The sequence below is a fragment of the Capsicum annuum genome, chromosome 1 (genome assembly GCF_002878395.1).
Source record: "Capsicum annuum cultivar UCD-10X-F1 chromosome 1, UCD10Xv1.1, whole genome shotgun sequence".
Classification (NCBI taxonomy): domain Eukaryota; kingdom Viridiplantae; phylum Streptophyta; class Magnoliopsida; order Solanales; family Solanaceae; genus Capsicum; species Capsicum annuum.
The window spans coordinates 20,624,497-20,643,913 of NC_061111.1; the positions used below are offsets into that span (position 1 = coordinate 20,624,497).

The 19,417-nt window shown below is 37.1% G+C and overlaps 2 protein-coding genes across 2 annotated transcripts; both read right to left on the reverse strand.

Moving 5' to 3' along the window:
* Positions 1–6,373: 6,373 nt before the first annotated feature.
* On the reverse strand, positions 6,374–8,200 carry LOC107868562. The gene is made up of 3 exons (XM_047410208.1): positions 7,792–8,200; positions 7,310–7,710; positions 6,374–7,174 (listed from the first exon to the last, which is right to left on the reverse strand). Exons 1-3 carry the CDS (start codon positions 8,198–8,200, stop codon positions 6,374–6,376), a joined length of 1,611 nt encoding a protein of 536 aa, XP_047266164.1.
* A 1,578-nt stretch (positions 8,201–9,778) lies between these two features.
* LOC107869646 (putative disease resistance protein RGA4) lies at positions 9,779–18,154 on the reverse strand. Its single transcript, NM_001324975.1, is given in 2 exon segments — positions 9,779–12,477; positions 17,725–18,154. Coding segments are annotated over 2 exon segments (2,967 nt in total). The 3' UTR covers positions 9,779–9,940.
* Between the last annotated feature and the right edge of the window lie 1,263 nt (positions 18,155–19,417).

Here is a 19,417-nt window from a genome sequence, read left to right on the forward strand (position 1 = left end):
GTATTGTATCTGCAGTCAACTGAATTTTTTTTTGAAAAAATAGGGATTAATTTTACTTATAATTTGTGTTTTTAAGTTGGTATTTGATTTGTTTGTGCATTGTTCTCATTGGATTTTAACTTTCCTCGACGATTGCATTGAGTTTTTTTTGTGAATTTTTCTTGATTTGCGTGCTTAATATCTGGGTTCCTTCCTGTTTTTGTTCAATATAATGGTGATTTAGATGCATGTTCTTGTGGGTGATGGGGTTGTTTTTGAAGAAACTTGTTCTGGAAATTAAAATTTTTGGTGCTGCAACTGCTGCCATGTTAATAGACTGCTAGGTCGATTAGGTATTGTAGTTGCTGTTATAACTGAAAATGGTAGTTTTTATCCGTAGATCATAACAAATGGCTAGAGGTAATAAACGCAAGGCTACAGAAGGTGATAGGTCTGAGAGAAGAAAAAACTGAGCAGTTGATCAATTGGAGAATAAAAATTGCAGTGAGGAAGCAGTTGAAGCTTCGGTTCGAGATGAGACCGAGGAAATAGATCCTCTCGAGGCTAGGAGAGATGAGGAATCACTGATCTTGCCCCACTGTCCAAGGTTTGTTTCGGCTGAGAGGTACGACCTCGCCACAGTCCTGGATGATGTCGGATCATTTCCGACTAAGATATCCGTTAGGTCCTGTTTGAAGATGTTTAATAAATTCAAACAAGTCGTGGTTGATCAATGTATGAAGTCTAGGTTTAAGAATTCCTGATTTGGTGGTTTATGGGACCTGCCAGAACATATGAAGTTCAACGGACAACTTGTTCACTATACACTTCTGCGTCGAGTCGAACCGAATAATAAGCTGCATGAAATGTGGTTTAATATCAATGACAGGACTACATGTTTTGGCCTGAAGAAGTTTGCGCTAATTACTGATTTAAATTATGGGCGTTATCCCCGTGATTCAAGATATGTCAAAGCGATGGATGAGGGTGAAGCTTTTTTAAAAAAAATTGTGAAAAAGAGTAGTGTAAATGCAAAGAGATTGTTAAAGCTTATTAGAGGTGGGAGGCTGGACAAGGAGGACAAGTTCAAATGCTACTTGGTTTGGTTTGTGCACTGCATATTGCTTGCATGGGACTTGTCAAAAATCGTGGACATAGACACCATCAAAATGGTGGATAACTTGGGCTTCTTTGAGAAATACCCTTGGGGTAAAAAGTCATTTTCCTTGACTCTAGACTATCTAAAGAAGCGGATAGACTTCAGCAGGCAGAAAAAGACATTTGAGACAAAGGGAGTTTCATTGTACGCCCTCTACGGATTTTCCTGGGAATTTATGGTATTTGATTATAAACCATTGAAGTAGTTTATTATATACTGTAATTCATCTATGGTGTCTATAATATACTTACTCTCAGTTTTATGTTTTTGTTTTTTCTTTTGATCACAGATTTGGATATACGAAGCCTTTTCCGCGCTCGGCAGGGGAAATGGTAAATCAACTGAAGACCCCCTGCCCATTCTCCGATTGCTCAGATGGCACACCTCAAAAGGCGATAAACTAATCGAAGGTGATCCATATTTGAATGGATGGAGCATAAAGGTATGAAACATTTCTTCTGATGAATAATTTCACCAATATTGTGTTGCTAATCAATCACATTTGTGTATTTATCTGTAGAGAGTGCACCCGTACCTTATCCCCACAATCCGTGAAATGAAGCAGCACTACATGAAAAAGTTTAAAGCATTTACAGACGAACCGAACGATGCATTCATCGATGGATTGAAAGCCTATCTGAAGGGTGTGACTGTCATCACCTCATCAGAGGATGGTGAGGATGGCGATGATGATCGGGATTTGGGTGGAAATGCTGTTTCAAAGCATGTCACTCGATATGGGGGGACAAGTAAGCCGAGAGCATCAAGAAAGACGCTGATGATTGAAAATCTGGAAGAGCGCATGTTTAGGCTGGAGGAGTCGATCAAGGATATCGCTGATTTCGTAAAAGAAGAGAGGCTGAGGAGAGCAGAAAATGAGAGGCAAAAGAAGAGAGATGAAGCTGAAGGTAATATCTGCTCTATATATTATAGAAGATGCATATTTTATATAATCCCTTTTACTTATAATAATAGAATCTATACCATTCTTCATCAACCGATATCTTAGTTTATTATAAACGGTAAATACTTAAAAATACAGGTGTGCAGGTGCAAAGTCGGCATTCAGCGGCGAGGGCTGGCCGCGATGACGGCGGCATCAAAGAAGCCCTCCTTGACGTAGCAGCTTTGGAACATGTCTCCATCAATGCTGATGAGGTGATGATCCCTGAGGTTGCAGTTGTTGTAGAGAAGGAAAATATGGATGAAGACGATGAAGAGAAAGAAGAAGAAAAAAATGGAGAAGTTGTTTGTGAAGAAGAAAACAAAGCTAATGGATCAGCTGGGGTGGAGAAGGAGGATCATGACTAAGGCGGACAGGATGAAGATGATAAAAATGAAAAAAGTGGTTGTGAAGAAGAAAATAATGAAGGAGATGGAGATAAAACAAAAGAGAAGAATGCACAATAAGTAGAGAAAGAACAGCATAAAGAAGAAGAAAAAAGTGATGCACCAGAAAAACAAGGCATTGCAGAGAAGAATAACGAGAATGAATTTTCAAATTTGGATGAATTTCTTAATGAAGTTAGTCAGGAAATCGACAAAATGATGGTGGAAATCGAAAATGTTGAATCTTTACACAATTATTAAATTTTTATTTGTGGCTGATGATTATTTTTATTTGACTAGATAATGTTAACTTCTAACTTTCACGGGATGCGTGGAACTGAACAATTTTATTTTCTAAACTGCCTTTATAGTTTATGATAAATATTTTTCATTTTATATAATCAACGTATCATTGCTTTTACATGAATTGCCATCGTTGATTATAGACTCTGATTAAAAGGTAAAACATATATAGTAGAGCGATGTGTAGTCGATGAATGAAAAAGATAAACCATTTATAATATAAGTAACAAGTAGCCAATTAATAAAACATTCAGAATCCATTCAATCCCACTACACCCCCATTACACCTTTTCAAAAAGCTAAAATTAATAGTAAACTATAGACCATAAATTTCATGCCCTTTTCTTTTTCTTCAGTCATCGCCAACTTATGCTTAAGTTGATCCCTCTCAATTTAGACATCTTTCAACAATCCCTTTAAATGATCAATCTTGTGTTCCGATTCTCTATATAATGTCATTAGAAGATCCCTATTTTATTCAAAATCTCTAAGCCTTTCAAGAATTTCAAACTTTGCAATGCCTTGAAATTTTGACACCTCAAAATCGGAGGAAATCCACTTGAAATAAGAGAATCCACCATTATCCTAAAATAAAAAGGATAAATTAGTAAATTGAATTATGAGATGAACACAAATAAATTTTTATTTAAACAAAAACAAACCTTTCAAACTGCACAACTGTAGAATTTTTGCCCTGAATTTCTGTCGGTGCGTGATGTTTTCAACACCGCAGGATTACCACAACGGCAAATATAAGAACTTTTTTTGGAAATTTGAGATGATTGCGAAATTGTTATTGTTGATGCAAAACTTGAAAGTCATGAATAAATGAACACGGAGGAGTCCAAAAGGGTCCCTTTAATTAATATAATAAGGCTATCAAAATCTGACCGTTGAAAAATTCTACCCGTTAGAATTGTACTGTTGGAGAAAATTTAAATGGATTATCTTTTACTTCAAAGGTTCTCTAACGAATGTATATGTCTTCTATTATCTACTGGGTGACTTACGACTTATATACTGATGTCAGTGTTGATTATCTTGTGTATTAAAATATTATCGATTAAGACTACGATTGATTATAAACCTTTTATACTGTCTATGATCAACTTGCTGAATATATGGACGACTTAAAATAATGGGAAAAAAAGGAGAAATTAAATAAAATAAAATTAGAGTATGTCAATTAACACCATTATAACATTGTAAAGAAATTTTGATGCATCAATTGTGACTCCCAATCACTTTTGGACATGATCAAGTGTTATCTTAAACACGGCATAGTCGTAGATCATTGAGATGACATAAAAAAGAGAAGAAATAAAATAAAATAAAATGAATATTAATCATCCAAGCACTAATGAACGACCACTTATCATGATAAGAGATTAGACTTGTGTGATGACCATAAGGATGAGTGGTGGTTGTTACTTGTGAGTGTTCAATGGACAAGTAGTGTATGAGAACAAGGAGTCCTTCTCAACAGAGACGCTTGTTCTAGATAATTGGTTGTTACTACCATTGCCCTCCCCTTTACCAATTTGATCTAGTGTCCAATTGATTTGTAATCTTATATTATGATATTTAGTCATTTTACATTGGGTGAATGATGTTAATTTATTTTATTTTATTTTATTTCTCCCTTTTCTTAATCTCACATCCTTTGAAAATAGACTTCTTTGGTCGATACATGACTAATAATAAAGTCCGGTATAGATAAAACTATTTATCTATAATATACTCAAAATATCATAACAAGTCTATTTTCAAAGGAGGTGAGATTAAAAAAAGGGAGAAATAAAATAAAATAAAATAAATTAACATCACTCACGCAATGTAAAATGACTAAATATCATAATATAAGATTACAAATCAATTAGACACTCAATCAAATGGGTATAGGGGAGGGCAATGGTAGTAACAACCAATTACCTAGAACAAGCGTCTTTGTTGAGAAGGACTCCTTGTTCTCATATACTACTTGTCCATTGAACACTCACAAGTAACAATCACCACTCATCTTTATGGTCATCACACAAGTCTAATCTCTTGTCATGATAAGTGGTCGTTCATTAGTGCTTGAATGATTAATATTTATTTTATTTTATTTTATTTTATTTTATTTCTTCTCCTTTTAATGTCATCTCAATGATCTACGACTACGTCGTGTCTAAGATAACACTTGATCACGTCCAAAAGTGATTGAAAGTCACAATTGATGCATCAAAATTTCTTTACAATGTTTTAATGGTGTTAATTGACATACTTTAATTTTATTTTATTTAATTTCTCCATTTTTCCATTATTTTAAGCCGTCAATATATTCAGTAAGTTGATCATAGACTATATGAGTGGTCAATAATAGACTCGTTTATAAGTCGATAATCTCTCAATATACAGGATCATGAACACTGATTTCATTCTATAATTCACCTATGACACAGTCCATTATAGAATGTGTATTTACCGTAGTCGATTATTTATTCCTACTGTACTCAGAGTGTAAATAAAGTTTGCAAATCTTAAAACAAGGACTACTGAAGAAACACTAACAATGAAAGCTTTCATTTACATAATCCTACCATGAAAGCTTTATTAAGAAATGAACTACAAACCAAACAAAAAAACAACAACACTACACTAGGGGGACGAAGGGGGGTGATGAGTTCACAGGGTCCCAGGTTAAGCCTCTCGGCTATGGCCCAAAGAAAACGAGCCATCCGGCGAAGCTCTCCATCTAGTCGTTGTTGATTGGCGGTAAGACCCTCGAAAAGGAAATCCAGGTCACTCCGAAGCCTTAGCAACTCTATGTTGTTTATTGTTGACATTCTGTGCAATAGCCGTAGTGGGTGCGTCCTCCTAGCCATCTTCTTCTCCCTTAAGTCTTTTTTCTTCTGAAATTGTGTTCAAAATCGACCATGGTCTCTTTAAATAGACCATACCATGAGAAAATCGACCAATAGAAGCTTTACACGTGTTGATTGAAGGGGAGAAGACGTGTGAGAATAAGAAATGAAAAGTCGCGGCAGTTGTGGCAGTCGAGGCATTTAAAATCCTACCGTTTTGTGAAGTGTAATAATTACATTGAAAGATTCAGTGTATGAGGAATAGAGTTTCTGTAATAGACTACACGACTGATCGATGATAGACTATGTATTTTACACTATACCCCCTAGACAATGCATCGATGTATTATATATTTTGAGTCTAGTCAATGTGTAATGTGTATAGTCTATTTCAGAACTTGAAAAGACAGTTTTCAAATTGCCACCCATTCCAATGCGTTGCAATTATTTCTAATTCAACATTGTATGAAGAAAAGAGTTTGTTCAATAGACAACCAGGTAGGTTTATTATACACTACGTACTGAACATTTACTTAATAGACCAAACACTGATATATTATATATTATGCGTTTTGTCGATTATTTAAGTCTAGAATCTATTTAGTACGTAGTATATAATATATGAACAGAAATCGATAATGCACAACAAAAAAAGTCGATTTTAATTGCAGTTCAGTGGTTTTCAAAACAGAATACACATTACATACTGTCCAGTACATTTGAACAAACAAAAACATTCAATACAATGCAAATCATACTATCCTACGTTAAGGTTGCATGTTGTTCTCTTATGTCCCAGCCTTTTGCACTTGGAGCACTTGTTTCTTTTCTTGTACCTTGAAGGTTCCAATACACCCTTAACACGTTTCACCTTTCTCCGTTCTAGTTTGGGATCGAAGTCGGGTGGAAGAACTTGCATTTCAAGATACTCTCGCGCCACACTCCACTTCGAATCAAGTGGTGTTGCACAAATAGGTTCCAAGTATGCAAGGAGGTATGATTCTTTCGAATATATTTGCGAAGAGTAGTTATAAATGCTAGTGTCGTACTCGTCCCCGTGCTTCAAACGCAACGCTGCCATTGCATGAGTGCATGTCAATTTCACCAAGTCATACTTTCTGCAAGAACATGACCGTCTCGAAAGATTAACTTTTGCGGAATGGCCATAGCCAAGCACGGTGAATTCGTCGGTGCTTCCGTTTATGTTGTTCACATATAATTTGTCCCCCTCGATCATGTTTTCCCTCAAGATCGTCTCGGCTACGAGAATGAAGGTTGTCTTTGAATTGTCCACCTCCGCATACCTCTTCCTGAATATTTCTCCAAATCTATGTGCAATTGAATTGAAAATGGCCGCCACTGGATACTCTCTTTCATCGCGCAACATTGAGTTGAGCGACTCAGCGATGTTTGAGGTCATGACGTTGAATCGATTACCTAGAAAGTGAGCCCGGCTCCACTTTTCAAATCCTACTTTATGCTCGAGGCAAGCTGCTGCGCTGGGGCATCTTTCTTTAAGGGCGTTGAAGTAGTCATTAAATTCTTCCAACGTGTACGCCTTGGCCACATGGTAGTACAAATAGAGAGAATTAGAACAATGGTGATTTATTCAAAGATTTTCACCGAGATGCTCCATACAAACACCGTGATGCGTAAGTGGATAATACCTTGCGAGGCCGTTGGCTATGCTTACGTGTCTGTCGGAGATAACGCACAACTTTGGTTCGTCGACGACAAAGGCCTTAAGCTTCTCAAAGAAGAAGCCCCACGACGCATCGTTCTCCTTATCCACCACACAATATGCTAAGGGATAGATATGATTCTGCGTATCTTGAGCGACAGCAGACAACAGTACGCCCTTGTACTTGCTGGACAAATGCGTGCCATCAACGGCAACGACCTTTATCATGTGTGCATATCCACAGATGAAAGCCCCAAACGCCATAAAGTAGTAAATAAACCTGCCAGACTCCTCATCGACCCTGAGGTAATTAATAGACCTGGGGTTGAGGCCGTTGAAAATATATGAAAATACGGGAAGCACTACATATCCATGCACGGGCGTACCTCGAACTATGTTCTTCGCAATGACGCCTACCATCCAACACTTCCAATAGCTCAGCCTGCAATATAGCTCTCTAAATACGATCCTCTAGATATCTTTAGGGCTTGGACCTTTGTTGTCGACGAAAAAGTTCAAAATAAGTGAGGCAATGACCTCCACGGTGACATTCTTGTGCTTTCCCGTGACATGATCAACGCCACAAGTATGCTCTCCCACGTACTTGTGGACGTGAAACCAACCCGATTCTCCGATAGCACATGCACGCACCATCCACCGGCAAGTACGATCTACGCACCTCACCCTCAAGTATTTCTTACTACTCTTCAGAGTTATGTAATTAGACGACATTTTCACCGACGCCTGCTTCAACAAAAGTTTTAATGTTTTCTTATACTTGAATGTTTGTCCTAAAAAAAGATTGGTCGTCCGAGAAAGAATGGCTTCTTTGTGGTTGGAGCTGCCCGTCCTCACCTCCTCCACACTCCTCTTCTTTATAATCTTCACTATTATCTCATTCATCGCACGCCGTGAAATTGTATTCCATTAACGTATCATCCACATTCGGGGGTGGGGGTGGGGGTGGGGGTGATGTGGAAACTTCTTCCCAGGACCTTTAAAAAAATTTAACCCGCAATATAGGTCTGGAGTTATCAGAATCAACGCAAAGCATATATAATTTCACGTGTCTATTATTCCTTATGAACGTTGGATGGATTTTCCCCCTCCCGTTCATCAAGTAACTAATTAACACCTCGCTTTGATCACAACTTAATTCACCCCTCTCCATTAATCTTTTAACCATGTCGACGTATGAACCGTTACGATGAAGGGCAATGGACACTGTCTCCTAAGAGGCGGTTTTTCAAACCCAACATTTAGGACTCTCCTCCCATTCACCAGAAAATATACCACCAACAACCACGTAATTTATAATAGACATAATATACGTCGATAATAGTATTCAATAGACTTGAATAGTGGTTTATGCGCCTAGATTTAATAGACTGAAGTCGTCTTCTTCCTAGCTGCTGGCCGTACAGTGCACGATTGACCCTTTTCCGACAACCACCGGAATAATACGACGAATTTCAGCTTACAAACAACCTAAGGAGTATTGGAATGTTGCTATTGATCCAAGAATCGATTTCAAAATGTGGGACTAAATTTTGAGCTTTTTGTATGAAAATGAAAGAAAAATTGTAGCTAAAAATAATCGAAAAAGGCTTATAACAATGGAGATAATGTCAATTCCGATGGATACCGAAAAATTCGACGAAAAATTCGACGAAAAATGGTCGGAAAATTAAGGAAATGACGCCAAAATAGGGTGGTTGCTAGTGGATTGGTTGAGAAGATTTGGGATGTTTTTCTTAAAAAATTATTTATCCAATATTTATATTTTTCAAGATGGACTAAAGTGTAGTTTTAACAAAATTAGGGCTAAAATGGGAAAAGGAGCTAAAGTGTAGATTTTGTAAGTTGAGTGTTAGATTTGCATTTTATTTTTGTGGTTCCATAAAAGTGTTCATTCTTCAAATTAGAAAAACTTGGTGGATAAATATCAAAAAAAGGTTTGGGAAATGGACTTTTGCCAAACTTCCCCAAGAGACTAACGCTGGCCAAAATAGTAGTAGAATGAATTAAGTTTCCATCAAATCTAACACAGGGAGTCCGTCAAATGGCAGTAAGAAACTAAATACACCTTAGCTTGAAGAGATGCAAGATTCTAAGCTAGGAAACTAATTTCAAGTAACAATAACAAATAGATTTCAGCTCCTAGAAATGTTGGCAGTTGGTCAGTGTTCTGAGCTTACTACAAACGCCTCGTTCTAAGGGCTTTGCGATAAGATCTCATTCCAGAAATAGTTTTCCAAGGCTGCATGAGAGCTACATGGTGAAGGACACTTTTTATCTAAGTTCGGATGGAATCCCACTTCTGAAGGTGATCAAAGTGATATAACAGAAAACCACTGGAAACATTCGAAAGGCTGGAAGTAATTTATCCTTTCATCAGGAGAATAACAAGCACTTGGTATAAATGATATCAGTATATAATCTACTTAAGATTTACTAAAGAAATAGAATCATTCTCACTAACTTTATCGAGAAAAATGTGATAGATGTGTATCATTGCTTTTTGACAGATGTTTCCTTAGTTTAAACAAAATCGAATGATAATACTAATTGATCCTAATCTTTGAGTCGTTTCCAAATGAAAATCACAACATTATATCCAATGGCAGGAATGTAAGACTAAGACTAACGAATATCCAGATTTGGAATGTGAGAAATTTTGTGCCAGTCTTCTCCTAATTCCTTATCACAGCGCTTTTCCACTTCTGGACAACCAGTAACTCCTAATTTTGTGAGGGCTGTTAGGTGCTGCAATCCCTCAGGTAAAGATTTTAGCATCCTACAGTATTTAACAAATAACTGTGTGAGTGAAGTTAAACATTCCAGTCCGTGCTCGGGGAGACTCTCTAGAGCATCACAACTTTCAATTTGGATACGCTTCAGAGCACTGAGACTAGCCAGGCTGGTAGGTAGCTCTGTCAGATAATTGAACTCAAAGATACTCAAGTATTCGAGATTTGTAAGACTTTTGAACATCTCTTCTGGGAGTGAAGTTGCTTCATAGTTAGCGCCAATGCGGAGGGAAGTAAGAGTGCTAAGATTAGATATGGAGCTCAAACCTGTTGCATTTGTGTCGCCATGAACTTCTAATTTCTTGACAGAAGAAAGGGTTGGAAAAATAAACATAGGGCAATGTAAAATCGCCATATCTTCAAGCATGGGGAATTTCTCTTCTCCTTCCTCTTTCATCAATCCTCTCAAATTACAAAAGAACCATATACGAAGTCTTTTCAGGGATGGAAACCTTCTTCTTGTGTTGAATCTAGAATGAACATCATCCTCTTCAACAAACTCCACCTCCACAGACCCGTATTGTAACTCTAGACTTTCTAGACAAGGCAGCTCCCCAAAGGGTGGTAAGCACAAGCAGTTTTTGCAGATTTTAATTTTAATAGAGACGACCTTTTCCAAAACTGAGTGGTTTATCCAGTTTGGAAAATGGAATCCTCCAAAGGCAATGATTTCTAAATGCTTCAGATTGCGGTGTGGTTTGAGGGCTTCAATCACTTTAACTTCTTCTGATTCATATCCATATGTTCCATCGATATCCCAAATCATGCTTAAAGATTGCAGATTTGCTTTTGCAGATAAATTGGCTTCTTTTGCATCCGTATCATTATTCACTCTCTCAAGATGTGTTATTGAAATGGAGCCACAGAGATTTAGGTTTTTTAGTTCACCAAGTTGATAACCTTTCGTTCTTCCCACAATAAAGCAACCTAGAGTCTTAAGGTGTGTCAGCAATCCTATCCTTGGTGGCATGGAAGTCAATGGACAATCATCAAGTAAGAGATTTCGGAGACTACCAAGTTTACTTGTTTTTTTTGGCAAACAAGAAAGTGAGTAGCAATTATGTAGATCAAGAGTCTGCAGATTTTGAAGTTTGCATAACCTCTCTGGAAGACTATGAAAGTTATTGCGAGACAGGTCCAGGTATCTTAAATGTACTAGATCTCCAATGGAAGAGGGTAATTGCTCAAGTTTTGAGTAACTTAGATTAAGCACCCTCAAGGAGGCAAATTTTTTCAAGAGGGAAGGAGAGTAAGAAGGCACCACTTCAGTGAACCCGATGGATGTCATATGCGTGTAACCTTTTACATTTATTTCGCGGATATTGCTGCTTGATGAGCTTGCTGAAAATAGAGATGTAGCCAAATCATGGATGAGATCATGCATCTTGAAATAAGTTTTACCAGATTTAACTTCAATCTCTTGGAAGAAAGACCTCAAGCATAATTCGTTCCATACTTCATTACCCACATCCTCTAGCTCCAAATTTACTTTTGATAAAAGAAAACCGTGGCCCATCCAGAGAGAGATGAGATTTTCCTTTACCATTTTGGTGTCCTTTGGGAATACGGCACAATACGCAAAGCATTGTCTCAAATCAAGTGGAAGGTGATGATAACTTAGTCTTAAGGCAGGCAAAATAGAACTTTCATCTTGCGGCAGACTCCAAATCTCATTATCTCTCACATGTTCCCATTCACTTTCTTTTCTCTTGAAGCGTAAAAGACCACCAAGAGTCTTGGCCGCTAAAGGGACGCCACCACATTTCTTCACAATCTCCTTTCCAATGGCCACTAGATTAGGATTTGCTCCTCTTTGTTGCCCAAATGCACATTGCATAAACAACAGTAAACCATCATGTTGAGACAAATTTGACAAATGATATGGTTGCAACGTTCCCATAATTGATCCAACCTTTTTAAGACGAGTAGTAGCTAGAACAGAAGCACCTCTTGCTCCTGTCTTTAAGACTGCTCTTATCTTAGCCCACTTTTCTGGATCATCATTCCAAACATCATCTAGGACAAGCAAATATCGTTTTCCATTCAATAACTCCTGAAGCTTCTTTTGAGATGAAGCCAAGTCCCCAACATCAAGAGAACTTCTTTCAATATTTCCTACAATTGTCTTTATCAACCTCTTCTCATCAAAATCATCAGAGACACAAACCCATATTTTGGGATTGAAATGGTTAGTCACTCTCTCATCATTGAAGATCATTTGGGCAAGTGTTGTCTTTCCTAGACCCCCCATGCCAACTATAGGGAACACTGGAAGTTCTTGAGCAACATTAACATTGTTTATCAGAATTTTCACTATCTCATCCTCCTCTTTGTCCCTTCCGTAGACTTCTGGTTCTGTTAAAACAAAACCTGTTCCAAACAGTGTGAATTTTGTTACAATTGAGGTCAAATGATACAAGATCGACAAAGGAGGCACAAAACAAACACCAAAACAGTCCACAAGTTGGAAGAACCAAGGACCCTTTGGTGACCACTCTCGGATTCACTACAACAACAACAAAAACACAATAACAAGATATTAAGGCGTTCAACACCTCAAAAATCAGCGAGCCAACAAACTAGATTAACAACACAAGCACAAGAACAAGAAGAACACAAAGTCACGGTTTTGGGACACCAAACCCGAGAATGAACAACAACAACAATGAAATAGATAGATAGATAGGTAACTTGACATACAAATGTACAAACACTATGAACCTAATGTATATTAAACACAAATACCCAAGAATTCATACAAGTAACACCAAGCTCTACGGTGACCTCAAGGGAACGGGATCCCCAAGCAACCAACGTTTCAAAACTAGAACCAACACAAGTGATATCCACACTTGAATCCACCTTGCAAGACTCTCTCTCTAGAGCTCTCAAAATATCATCAAAGTTATGAGAAAATGACCTAATATGTTCTATTTATAGCCTAGGTTACAACTTATTACAAAATGACTAAAATGTCCTTAATGAGCCAACACTCCAAAGCTTGTTCCATTAGTTGGCCAGCCACCCGAGCACGAGTTCTTTACGTATTGATCCACAATCACGATCGTACTCGTATCATCCTCCCCTTCTTGAAAAAGGATTCGACCTGGAATCCAAACCTTCAAAACAATAAAGGAGACAAAAGAACACATATTCCTCATGACATGAGGGTTAAAGTTAGCATAATCAACAAAAAAATATCAAACCACGAGTGTACATTCTACACATGCCGTGGGAACTTAGGGAATAAGATACCCTTCTAAGCATCAAAAGAAATACTTGTCTATCCACCTAAGCGTGACAAGAAACAAGACAAAAAGAAAAGTGTACTTCCTTGGAGCAAGGACCATAGTGTACTCTCGGGTTCTTCATCATCAAGAGGTCAAAGTGGAATCAAGACCTCACCTTCTTCGGGCCAAGCATCATAATGAGTTGTTCTGCTCATCAATCCGCAAGACACATTAACTTCCCCTTCTTCCACCACCCTCTCGGGTTCACCATCATCTCCATCATCCTCTTGAGGGGTTCCTTCACTAACATCATTTTTGGTCACTTTATCCCCAACAAAATAAGGAGCACCCTCCACTAGTACAATGTTCCTTCGGTTTGGGCACTAGCTAGCTTTGTGACCCCAACCTTGACATTTAAAACAAACGATACCCTTAGGATTAGGAGTGGAAGAATTAGTACCTTCAAGCCGTGGATACCTTTGGATTGTTTTATCAAATAGCTTCTTCTCTAAGGGCTTGTAGGACTTGTCCCACCTGACGGTCTTCTTAGCATGATTGTTCCTTTCAACTTCAATGGCCGCTTCTACAAGGTCCTCAATTCGGTCAAACTTGTGGACAACTAATTGAGAAACAATTTCATAGCACAAGCCACCCTTGACCCGAGCTAGGCAATGATTTGGAGGTTCGACTATGTCAAGACGTAGGATCAAGTTTTGAAACTCATCATAATACTCCTCCACACTTCTATCTCCTTGCCTCAAGTTGTAGAGCTTTGTTAGTTGCTCTTGTTTGTACCTTTCCGTGACATATCTCTCCCTCATAAGAGCTTTCAATTCATCTCAATCCGGAAGGTCAAGATTGTCATTCCTTGCCTGTTGCAATCGCGTTGTCTCCCACCAAGTAGATGCATAACCTTCAAATTGAGCAATGGCATGTGCGGCTTTCTTTTGGGAAGTTAACTCGTTGAGTTGGAAAATCCGATTACATTGTAACTCCCAATCAAGATAGAGAGATGGAGCACTAGTCCCTTTGAAAGAAGAAAGAGTGATCTTAATGGAATTTAGGCCCGTGTTTCTACCCACATTGCCTCCTTGGTCTACTAGACCTTCTTGAACATGAGGTCGGTGTCCCAAGTTGCCCCTACCATGAGTAGCCGGTCCAACTCTTCCCTCTCGGCCTCTATGTCCCCCACCATAAGCTCTTCTTCTATTGCGCACAAATTCCGCAAAGAGAGTTGCTTCATCTAACCTCTCACCTCCATAAAGACCCTCACTTTCCACATCATCAATTTGGATTGGTTGGTTTTGGTTTAGTGGTGCTCTCGGCATATCAAGGGGGTCTCGAATTTGGGAAGCTTCTTGATGGACTTGACTTCGATTTTTTGGATAAGTAGGGACTTAGTGGATGGGTTCATGGGTTGCTCTAGGTGGATTGAGCAATTGGGGAAATGTATCCGTGGTGGTAGAATGTCCACTAGTCGAGGCGTGGTAGTGTTTCGGACTTGGATGGTTGGAATCTAAACGAACTTCCAATGTATCCATTCTCCTTGAAAAGGAACCCTCCATCCCGTCCATCCTTCCCTCCATCCTCTCCATTCGACCACTAAGATCATGTTTCACGCCATTATGGCCGCCAACAAAGCATCTATGGTTACCTCTCTCGAGGCTCTTGGACTACCTTCAATCGAAGCCATCGTACCTAATAAGAAATACTAAACAAAACACAAACAATAACAAGTTAAGGTTAGCAAAAATCACCCTCACTAACTCTCAAGCTCACACTTTTTCAAGTATCACTCAATTGGTCTCACAAGTGTTGGTACACCGTTTTTACTCCAATGAAGTTACTTGGTCCCATTTGCGGCTTAAGGTCGGAATGGATTTTTGTTTGCAACGACTCAAAATAAATTTGTACGTACTTGAATCAAAAGGCTACAACGAGTTTTCAAAAAGATAAAAGCACACAAAGAAACGCAGACACGAATAAACTGACCCAAAACTAATTTACAACCTAGTAGACAATTACTAGTTTGTTAATTAGCAATAGAATCAACAAAATGCAACTAAGAAACAAAGATTAGAAACTAAGAAATAAAAAAATTCGAGCTTACTTATGTTGCGTGAACAGTAAAATGTGATGACGTGGCAGCCACGTAATTGGTCACGGTCCCACACAATTTTTTTTTTTTAATCACCAATTTGAAGCTTTTGTCTTGATACAATTTGGAATGGATGAGTTTGTCTTTTGGTGGAAAAATTCAATTCTTCAAAACTTTTTCAAATTCCAACTCAAAAAGTGAGACTTGACTTTACTATTCCCACAAAAACAAGGTCCTTGAAATATGGAAAAGTGGTTGACAAGTCTTTGAAGTGATGTGTTCAAGTCTCTTCACCAACAACTTTTCAACTTTATCTTACACCTTTTTTGGATCTATATTATACTTTATATTGATTAAGAGATGTCAAGATGTGAAGAACAACAAGATCTCAACAACAATTTCTAAAGAACACCACCAACATTCACCTCCAAGTTCACAACAATTGCAACACACGGCCAAGATCAACAATATCAACACACAACCAACTTCCAATTTACATTAACAAGGTCAACAACATAAGCTCAAACCTTTAGATCTAGACACTTTAGTGTTGGTGAGAAAGAAACCAACACTAGAAACAATCTAAACAAACAAAAGACTACAAGATCTAGCCACAAAGAAATATGTCTCGGCCAAGAACAAGAACAACTTCTACACTTTCCTTTTTTGTTTTGTATTTTTAAGCTAGCTAGCCCAAGATTGATCTTGTGAAAACAAAATAAAGCCATGCTCTGATACCAAATGATACAAGATCGACAAAGGAGGCACAAAACAAACACCAAAACAGTCCACAAGTTGGAAGAACCAAGGACCCCTTTGATGACCACTCTCGGATTCACTACAACAACAACAAAAACACAATAACAACAAGATATTAAGGTATTCAACACCTCAAAAATCAGCGAGCCAACAAACTAGATTAACAACACAAGCACAAAAACAAGAAGAACACAGTCTCGGTTTTGGGACACCAAACCCGAGAATGAACAACAACAACAATGAAATAGATAGATAGATAGGTAACTTGACATACAAATGTACAAACACTATGAACCTAATGTATATTAAACACAAATACCCAAGAATTCATACAAGTAACACCAAGCTCTACAGTGACCTCAAGGGAACGGGATCCCCAAGCAACCAACGTTTCAAAACTAGAACCAACACAAGTGATATCCACACTTGAATCCACCTTGCAAGACTCTCTCTCTAGAGCTCTCAAAATATCATCAAAGTTATGAGAAAATGACCTAATATGTTCTATTTATAGCCTAGGTTACAACTTATTACAAAATGACTAAAATGTCCTTAATGAGCCAACACTCCAAAGCTTGTTCCATTAGTTGGTCAGTCACCCGAGCACGAGTTCTTTACGTATTGATCCACAATCACGATCGTACTCTTATCACTAAAAGGAGCCAGCAAGAAATACAAAAGAACTTTGCAAAATAAAGCAACAACACACCTAAACAATATTTTTTTCCCGAGTTCCAAACCTCGGGAACACACTGGGTTTGTTGTTGTTGTGAGTTCCAAACCTCAACTATTCATTATTCCCCTTTTCTACCTAAGCTGCCAACCCTTTGTACCAAAACACACCTAGTTGTTGAGTTGAGCAAATGTTTGAAATCACTCAATAATAGACTCGCAGGGGCCTAAAAGAACCCATAAAAATTCGGTCCACAAGGCATCTATAATAGATACTTTAGATGAATCAGTTTTTAAGAAAAACTTTTTTTTTTTCTATCTTCCGTTAAATCCTTCTTTTCTTTCCCTTTCTTCTTCTTCATTTCTCATATTTTCTTTCCCTTTGTCCTTCATTCCATGAACCTAGAATTTTATGCAACCCTACAATTTTAAAGAATCCCAATTTTATTTTTTTCTTTTACCAAAATAAAAAATTAAACGAAAATTCACGCTGAAATTGAGGGTTAATGTGGGAAAATCAAGCTTTGAGCACTTTTACCCACTTAATTTTGATTATAGAACCCTAATTTTGATTTTTGTATTAAAATCACTAATAAAGCCCTAATTAGATTAGGTAGACAAACTTAGCTACCTGAAGTGCCACTTACACTCTTTTTAAACTAAAATGGAGCTCGTACAACTCAATATTGAGATGTGTTTTGATACAAAGGGACTGGTAGTTTATGTAGGAAAAGGAAACAATGAATAATTGAGTGATAGTGTAGATGCATTTTTCATCATTAATTCACAAAACAAACAAAATGTGGTAATAAATTGAATATAAACTAAGCTATTAGTTAAGTTAGCTAGTACTCAAACCTGTTTCACGCGTAGAGGAGGCTTGTTTATCTGTCGTTTTTTCGTGCAAATGAAATTTGCTTCTTTCCTCCGCAATGGAATCTAGTTTCTCCATTATCTCTTTCATCCTTTTCCCAATTTTATGACGGAAACTGATAATCCCCGGATGATAACTCCCTAAGCGGGAATGCTCGAATTTTGTTGCCTCATATTTACATTCATCTAATATGTCATCAACTTGATAGGCAGCAGCATTGAGTTTGTGCAACCAATTTTGTATTGCGCTACCCTTTAATTGCTTCTCCTCAGCATCTTCAAGTACAGCTTGGATTGTGGAAAATATGCTGGAGAGTTTTTCAAATTCCTTCTGGAAACCGAAAATCAGTACGAGTTTTCCTTTGAGGAAAGTAGTGAGATTTTCTAACACAACTTGAAGGAAAGCTTCCGCCATGTATTAAGCAATTCAAATTGGCTAGTTTGTTCACTTGGGCAAGAGGAGGACTTTTACTTTTCTCCCAAAAGGGTGCCTTTCAATCTCTCAATTTGGTCGACTTGTGCTCTCTGTACTTTGAAAACCAATGTTTCTTAATTTTTTCCTCCCTTGTCCCAATTCATGTCATGGGTAGTTTCACTTGTCATGCAGTTAAAAAATATAAAAATAAAATTTGTGATGCATTATCTCATAATCAGTGGTGTTAGTTTATTTTATATACTGTATTAATTTATATATATTTATATTTTATATTTGTTATATTACTATCGGTTCTAAGTCGGAATCTATCGAAAACAGTCTTTTTAGTTCACCTGAGGTTGAAATATGGTCTGCGTATACTCTATTCTTTCCAGACCCTATTATGTAGGAATACACAAGATATGTTGTTGTTGTGAAGTAAAATAATATTCTTCATTTTACTTTATGGGGTATTCTTTAACTTGATATAATTATTAAATTTTTTAATTAAATTTATTTTTTAGATATTTATATGATTGTAAATTGTTTTATAAAGGTTAAAAAGAAAATTTTGAAGATATATTACTTTTAGTTATGATAATGTGAAATTTTTTGAAGCGGACTAAAAAAAAGTATGTGAAACGAAAAAATTTCTAAAATCATCATATTTTGAAAAGTATTTTTTTAAAAAAAATACATTTGATGAGAAGCAGTTTGTATTTCCCAATACCTTTAAAAAATATCTTTGAACAACAATTATCGTGTGACCAAATTTTTAAAAAGTGTTTTTAAGTATATTTTTATCAAAAGTATATATATTTTTTAAAAATATTATTTTAGCCTATGAAAAAACAACATTTGCTAATCTCCAAAAATATTAATCTTCTCTCCAAAACTTGGTCAAACGAGTTTTGAAAAAAAAAGCATTTTTTTAAAAAAAATAAGATTGCCAAATAGATTATATGTAACACCCCGTATTCAAGTACGTGTATTGATCTTATTTATATGAAATTAATTTTTTTATTTTATTTATACCGAAATTTGCCCGTCGATGGTTCCATGCGAAGGTTATTGAATAAGCTTTCCAACGATATAAAGATTTCCAAAAATGGATAGGTTTCGGATATAATCGAGCACGTTTGAAACTATAAAACGGTGGCCGGGATATTTGGGAATAGTAAATGTGCAGGAAAATTTCTTGCACAAAACTACTGAGGCCAACCGAATTTTTGGGTCAACTTTGAATGATCATAACTCCCTTAA